Source organism: Ornithodoros turicata, chromosome 4 (genome assembly GCF_037126465.1).
Source record: "Ornithodoros turicata isolate Travis chromosome 4, ASM3712646v1, whole genome shotgun sequence".
In the NCBI taxonomy this organism is placed as follows: domain Eukaryota; kingdom Metazoa; phylum Arthropoda; class Arachnida; order Ixodida; family Argasidae; genus Ornithodoros; species Ornithodoros turicata.
In genome coordinates, this window is record NC_088204.1 from 40,825,730 (window position 1) to 40,834,133 (window position 8,404).

General features: G+C 50.6%; 1 protein-coding gene across 1 annotated transcript; it reads left to right on the plus strand.

Annotated features, from left to right (window-relative positions):
• Positions 1 to 804: 804 nt before the first annotated feature.
• On the plus strand, positions 805 to 2,161 carry LOC135392374 (uncharacterized). Its single transcript, XM_064623090.1, has 2 exons — positions 805 to 891; positions 1,481 to 2,161. Exons 1-2 carry the CDS (start codon positions 805 to 807, stop codon positions 2,159 to 2,161), a joined length of 768 nt encoding a protein of 255 aa, XP_064479160.1.
• Positions 2,162 to 8,404: the final 6,243 nt, after the last annotated feature.

Sequence of the window (8,404 nt, forward strand, 5' to 3'; positions counted from 1 at the left end):
CCAGCAAGTCCGCCTCCCGCCTTTTTGGACCAAAAACCCCAAAACTTGGTTCCGTCAAGTCGAGGCACTCTTCCACGCCCGCCGGATCCAAAGTCAAATGACTAAATACTGTGAGGTACTCCCCTTGATTCCTCCTGACCTGGTCGTCGACGTCGACGACGTACTCTCCTCGGTGCAGGCAGATAAAGCTTACGACACCCTGAAATCCGCTATCCTATCTCGCACTGAGATATCGGAGCGCGCCAGGATCCAGCAGCTCCTAACATCTGAGGAGCTAGGAGACCGTCGCCCGTAGCAGCTTCTCCACCGGATGAAGCAGCTGCTTGGACACTCCGCAGACGACCATGCACCGATATTACGCGAATTATTCCTGAACAGGCTTCCACACGAGGTCAGGATGATCCTTGCTGGCAATGAAGACGTGTCGTTGGATCGACTCGCCGAACTTGCGGATCGAATTACAGATTATGCTTCCGCAAGCCTTGCCTCCGTCCGTTCGCCCGCGGTTCCAGACAGCCCCTCGACGTCGGACTTGCAAGCGGCAGTGGCCCGCCTGACTGACGAGATGTCTAGGATGTCATCGCAGATGGCCGACTTGCGCAGAGCGTTGAACCACCGGTCCCGAGATCGAGGACAATCAAGAAACCGGTCTGCGAGTCGTCGACGCGCCTCGAGCCCAACGCAAGCGTCACAGCATACTCCAAGAAGCCCTCGGTACTGCTGGTACCACCGTTGTTTTCGCCACCGATCAACGCGCTGCGAGTCGCCCTGCGACTGGCAGGAAAACACTCAGGCCGGTCGATAATGGCGGCAACCGACCACGGCCTACGTCCTGCCCGCCTACAGGATCGTATCGTGAAGCAGCGTTTCCTTATTGATACAGGGGCCCAGGTGAGCGTTATACCGGCGACGCCTTCCGATCGGAAAATTCGTCAATGCCTCACACCCCTTCTTCAAGCTGCGAACAAATCTACGATCCGCACATATGGACTGCGTTCACTAACTTTGGACATCGGCTTGCGCAGGACGTTTCGTTGGCTCTTCGTTGTGGCAGAAGTCGACCGGGCCATCATTGGAGCGGACTTTTTACATAATTTTCACCTCGATGTCAGCATTAGGCAACGAAAGTTGAAAGACAACATCACCAAATTAACCACTGGAGCTGGCATCTCGACGATCAAATCAACCGGCATATGTGCATTTATTCCCGGTTCGCGCTACGAGAACGTCTTAGCTTCCTTTCCCAAGCTGCTCAAGCCCTGCAATCTTTCGGCGCCAGCCTCGCATCATGTTACGCACCGCATTGGGACCTCAGGCCCTCCTCTAAATCCCGACTACTAATTTCTCCCTTCCTTCAACCATCTCCTGACATGTGAATAATGCGCATGCGTTGTGGTCAACGGGCTACAGAGCCGGAGAGATCGCGTGATCAACTTAAACCAGACGTCACTAAACCAGTGGCTAAGTGGGACTGGTGCAGCTGCTCGGAACTCGCCATATCCACACGACTGCCTATCACCCCGCGGCGAATGGGCTAGTCGAGCGACTACACCGGCAGCTGAAGGTGGCACTCACTGCTCACGCTAACCCCGCGCACTGGAGCCAACACCTTCCCTTCGCACTGCTGGGCATCAGATCCTCCGTCAAGGAAGACCTTAGCTGCAGTTCAGCAGAGTTGGTGTACGGCTCCCGCTCCCAGGTGATTTTCTCACCCCCAGCCCCGCCAAGCCCCATCCATCCCACACCGCCTACATCGACAAGCTCCATGACTTGTTCCGCTCCATCACCCCGGTTGCGCCGCGCATGCCGACGCAGCAAACCGTTTTCGTCATCCAGGACCTCAAGAACGCTTCGCACGTGTTCATCAGAACCGACCGCGCAAGCCACCCCTTACGCCACACTACTCCGGACCGTACCCTGTGCTCTCCCGCACCCCCAGACCGTCGTCGTCGACCTCAGTGGCAAACACGACACGGTAGCCCTGGATCGCGTGAAGCCAGCGTACGTCTCCTCCGTCATCCCCTCTAACACCTACTTGGACCTTTCCGCCTCTTCAGCCACACTGAAGCCCGAAGCCCACACAGCCCGAAGGACTGTTACATGGTCCCTTTCTTCCGACCGTCTCCAGCCGGACGACGCTCTAGAGGGGGGAGCCCTGTAGCGCCCTCTGTGGGCGCCATCATGATGACGACGACGCAATAAACGCGCCGGTCAGTTGTCACCTGGCACGTGCACAGCACGGACCTATGTTCCTTATTATATGCTAGCTATCCACAATAGCAGGGTGTGACCGCTGGATATATGCCTTCGAAGTGGGCTTACGTCATTGCCATCCAATCCTCTCAGCCAACTGTGAACGACAAGGAGGACACACCCAGCCGGACCACGTGGGTGCATGGTTTCGGTTTGGACAACAACGACGTTGTATATCTCCCGTCGAAATCACTTGAAATGTGGCGAAAGGCACATTATCACCAATGGAGGAAGAGGTTATGCGACACACACAGCGTCTATGGATCGTTTACAAGAAACCACACGAAACAGTAACCAATTACAACACAAACTTGATTCAGCACTTACATGTCTTTGAAAGCGTACCGTTGATCACCAACACACGCCGTAATCAACAAAGCTTGAACTCATGGGGCACGTATCCGCAGTGTTCAACCAACGAATAACGACGACCAAACATTTTACTTCAAGCAGTCATCTCCTCGGCGTTGGTGTTCTTCTGTCTTTTCGTAGGCTAGGGGACTTCCCGTCCAGTTTGCCTTTCTTGATCCAACGTCGGCGAGAAAGACTTCCATTACCAGCACGCGACGACTCCATCCATTGGCTGCCGCTTCGTACGGGCTTAACCTGCAAGAAAGACCATTTCAAAATACATTGCTAGAACTGCATGTCAGTGCGAAGGAGTCACGAAAATATGTAACATACTGTTTGCACAGAGAACGGTTAGTAACAGTCACACCGCATTGCATCTTGGGATCTGCGTATCAGCGCTCACAATGCCTGCAATAAGAGGTAAAACCAGAAAAAAGAACGGGAATGCCTCTCATTCACAAAAGTACATCCGATACATAGTCTGCTTACCTGAAAAATGGCTGAAATCCTGTAAACGGACCTGGGAATAGCTTTAGATTCGGAACTAGCATCCAAGACAACCGCGAACTTCGACGTTCCACAACCGACAGATTAAACAGATTAAACCGCCAGCGACCGGGCTGAAACGCTTTCACGAACATGCGGTACAATGTTGCACAGATTGCAAAAACGATAGCTAGAAGTAAGAGCTTCAGTATGAAGTTACAACAACACCCGTACCATGAAGGAATTGCTCACAAACATTTGAAATCACGCGGACTTTTTGCAACGCGAACGAGGTGGCTCTCCGCGCGAACACCGCTGTGCACAGACTTGCAAATTCAAAAGGAGAAGGTCACGTGGTGCAGAAGTTAAGTGGCGCTGCGCTAGTCGAAAGAGAGGATGAGAGGATAAACCAGAAAGGAGAGGTGGGAGAGGCACGAAGTCAGAGAGGAGTTCGGCTTTTTTCTTCTGTTCTGTGTCGAAGCTCGGAAGAACGCTCGGAGCATCCGCGGAAGCTCCCGTTTACGCAGTGGTCCAGGTAAAATGGCGGGCGCCCAAACCACGTGATCTCCAGGAGCCACTCACAGCGTCCCCGAGCTGCAGCGCGGGAAAAAAGCTGGGGCCCAGTGCGCATGCGCAGACCGACCTCCTTTGTCAACCTCCCCCCCCCCTCTCTTCTCTGGTTTTTCGTCTCTCCTCTCGTCCCCCCTACCCCCCAGCCTCGTCCGTTTGTCTTCGGCGATTGCTGTAGAGCAACGATCATGCTGTCCCAAAGCAGACAATCAGAAAGGGGACTCCTCGGGAACTGCCTCGAAAAGGCAACAGTACATACCTTTTTACGTCTTATAACAGGCTTCACTGGAGCTTTAGGTGCTTCGACATCGAAGGGCAGTTCAGAAGCCAATGCTGAGCTATGTGCGTCGTTGTTGCCCATGGCTGCGGGAGAACTAAAACAGAACAAAAAAATATATTGATGATCCCTAATTCTGCGCCAAAATCACTGCTATGATAGGCAATCGATCTTGATTTCGTATTTGAACACCAAAGCGCACTTGTCACAAATGTTCGTAGATCACAGTGAATGAACGGCTGCGACGTGCATGAGGGGCAACTAGCATAACCACACATAATTTGATTTGCGGCATACCAGAAACGCACAAGTTACAGCAATGCAGTGCACAATGAAACGCCGCTAACGTACCGGTCACAAAAAGTAAACTTTTCTTACCGTTCACCTGCGATACTTCGGAATGAGTGCAGACTTCCTCTCTGACGATTTCTGCCTCCTTTGGAGGTGCAGGGATTCCCTGTCATGTTCGTCTTCCCGCTGTTGTGATGATCAGGTGGATGTGCCATTCCGTTCTCACATTAGCAGTTCGCCACAATCTAAATCTAAAGCATTCAAAACCCTCAAACTACCCGCTAGCGTCTGCGTGCACAACGGTTGCAGTCCGAGAGAACACGCGCGGCCGGACAGACGTGATGTCTCCTCCGTCGTTTTTCTTTCCCATCCGTTCGACCGACCGTTTGGATACTCGCCCCTCAATCAAATGACTCTCGCCCAATCAGCGCGAAGGAAACTGACGACAGTTCTTGGAGATCAATGAGCATCCAAATATATACTTATATAATGTGCAGCCAACCAGAGATCCCCCGAGCGGGGCGCCGGTGGCGACAGTATTTTGGAGGCGGTGCGTTTCGCTTTAGAGCCGGCGGCTGCTCGGAGCCTCGGACTGTAGAGGAAAGATTTCTGGTTGTGGGCGGTTAATTTTAAAGGCATCCTTGACGATTGTAATTTAAATTGTAGTGCAGCTACACTATTATTTCATTGACCACCTTCAGATGCTACTAGTGCATCGAAAGCTGTGGATGTGCTCGTGTAACACACAGCAAATGTGTGTGTTTTGTCTTCTTTCAGCTACCTCCTCCTCCTTCAAATAACTGGATGGTTTCATGGCACCTGCAGCTCCATTTCTTGTAAACTTCTGCGTAATTGTGAAGACGTGATTTGAACGTGCGACGGTCTGACATGAGCGTTACGATGATTTCCTTCGGTCTCTCATGTGTACTTTGTGCTCACCGTTTATATTTAAAAAGCTGGAGACCACAAGAACGGCTCACAAGCTAATTATGTTGCGTATTGCTCCAAAATCGTCTCCTCTTTCGTCTCCACCTCCTCTGCAGATACTTCGCTTTGTGTGAAAACATGCTTTTTTTGCGTATGCTCATGCAATGCTACCTGAAACACTTGCTTTCTTTAAAAAAGGTAAAGTTTCTTCTACAATTATTACGCGTCGCATTTCCGAGCTCCATGATGGAACTGGCTTTCCTGAGATCCCATGCGCGGGAGGGGGATGGGGAAGAGGAGGAGAGAAGGCTGCAAAAAATCGAGCTCATACACGGCTCTGGTCGAGCTTGTCTGCTGACTCCATCCCCCGTGGAGGGGGTAATTCATTGACATAAAAAAAACAACAGAAAAACAGAAAGGGAAGCAGCCGTGGGATCAGTGTAGCTTGGAGACAGAAGTAGCCAAACAGAGTAGAACAATATAAACGTTAACTCCAAATTCCAATATCCTTCTAGGGCTCTGGAACAATCCACCATCCTAACGCTTTGCGGCAGACGCCCTGCAACGATTTCTGACAGAGACAGGCTGGGCTCGACATTGACTGTCACTTTGACTCTGACTACTCTACACTCTAAAATCTGTACCTCTTAAAACACCCTTTTATAAGGTACATTTTTGCAAAAACGTACCCTTTATTTTATGCGGTACGAATGCGCCTAAGAGGTACAGCACTTTTAAGGTACTGCCGTCTAACAGGTACCCCCGTATAAAGGGTACAGCCGTCTATCAGGTACAGCCATTTTAGAGGTACCGTCGTCTAAAAGGTACAACCGTCTAACTGGTACGCCAGTCTAAGAAGTACTACCGTCTAAAAGGTACGCCCGTCTAAGAGGTACAGCCGTCTAAGAGGTACAGCCGTCTAAGAGGAACAGCTGTCTAAGAGGAACAGCCGTCTAAGAGGTACAGCCGTCTAAGAGGTACAGCCGTCTAAGAGGTACTGTCGTCTAAGAGGTACTGCCGTCTAAGAGGTACTGCCGTCTAAGAGGTACTGCCGTCTAAGAGGTACTGCCGTCTAAGAGCTACAGCCGTCTAAGAGCTACAGCCGTCTAAGAGCTACAGCCGTCTAAGAGCTACAGCCGTCTAAGAGCTACAGCCGTCTAAGAGCTACAGCCGTCTAAGAGCTACAGCCGTCTAAGAGCTACAGCCGTCTAAGACGTACAGCCGTCTATGAGGTACGCCCGTCTAAGGGGTACAGTTGTCCAAGAAGTATATAGTCCACACACAACGGAGAGGAACATGTTTGTGGTGACATAATCCGTAAGTGACGTATCGCATACGATAGTGATATCGCATTACGCTTTGGTATCAGTAGTGGTAATACACACTTGCCGAAGTGTGCATCTGTAACATACGCGAAAGTGACCAACGTGTTGCAAGTACATGCGGGACAAACACAAAAGGCGATCTAAATACTGAACCGCTCTTTATTTGACCTTCAGGGATTTCAGCAGCTCCGAAAGCCGTGGCTTTCTGTACGGCTTCGAGAATTCGTTGTCACCCACAACATATATTTGCAGGAGGCCTAACAACTGGCCAAAAGCAGCTGGGTATGTCACGTTTTTTTACGTAGTAAACTGTCAAGCAGCAGAGCAGCGGAAACTCAAGCATGCCCAACGGTTCCAGCTGCACAGACTCTCCGTCACTACACCAAACAAGGCTCTCCTGTCCGAAAAAGAGTTTCGGTCCCGGAGAGACTACCTCTTCGGGGACGATCTGGAGAGGAACGCCGCAATTAGTTCGTGTTTGTGCCTTCCAAAAGGATTGTCTCAAACAAAGGAAGCAGTCCACATACCGTTGATATCAGGACATACATCGATTTTTTTGGACATAAGAATACGTCCACACCATGGAGGCAAGAAACTAAGGAGATGCCCTAAGGCGCCTCTCCCAATGCAAGCGAGCGTGCTGTGACCCGCGCATGGCATTGTGGTTAGTTGCCCACACACGTGACCCATAAACGTCACGGCAAGACGTCATAAAACATGGCGTCCTCCATGTCCGCGGCGTATCTTACCTGAATACAGAGACGAGCTGCGGCCGAATAACTTGTTTCCGCTTTCATAACATCTTAGAAGTTATCACACCAGTTGAAACACAAGATAGATCATCTCAGTGTGGAAGCAATGAATCACAAATCGCTAGAAGACGTACGTACGTCATCGCGACATTGCCTGGCTTCTCTTCTGTTTTGCTCAACTTTTATTGTGATTTATCACGCGGCAAATGTTGAAACAACCCATAACCTTCAAAGTATTGTGCGAATGGACTCCTTGAAGGTAAGACGTTTGCTGAAGATGAGGTTTGCTAAACTTCCAATCCTCCGAGCAGACCGCCATAACGCCGAAACATGTGGGGATCACGTGACCGGGCAACTAGATGGGCGTGGTATTGCCAGGAGCGACCGCTAGAGGGGTCCCACGGCCCTCCGATCTTATAGCCCTCTCCTTAGTTTCTTACCTCCATGGTCCACACCGACGAACGTCAGCGATCCTTTTTCGTTCGTGGCTGAAAAAGCCGCCAGGGTGTTGGTCATCTCCACCATTGCTTGATCAAAGCTTTTGCGGAATCTTACGTCGAATTCCAGTATCAGCTGAGAAACAAATGAAGTTTAGATATTAGAGATAAAACTACACTGTCGACTTGAGCAGTAACAGCACAGCAAAACTGATCATTTCGCTTGATTTATTTCGATCGTATGAATAATTAGTGTTCACAAACCACATTACTAACATGACAAACTACATCGCTACGCCGTTAAGTGAAGACGTCATTCTGGCCCATGGGGTGTTTTGCCGACTGGCTACTCTTGGTGCCTGACTTTCCAGCAAAGCAATGTATCAAGGCGATCAGATTTCGCCTCCATTATAGAATTATAATTTTATTCCTTACCCGGAGAGCAGGATTCGAAAGGATCTATTGCAGGTGGCCAGGCCATGGGGTAGTAGTGTTCGTTAATTGACTGACGGGAGGTACATTGGCGCGCGGACTTGTCTTAACCAGCGGAGCGCGTATCATCGGGCACTGATAGGCAGCTGGAAGGAGATTGGGATGATCCACTATCGTGAGTTCGCGTTTCGACATCTCCGTTGTGGATCACCCAATCTCGTTTCCAGCTGTCTATCAGCGCCCGATGACACGCGCTCCGCTTGTTAAGGCAAGTGTAGCGCCACTGTATCTACATCGAATCCA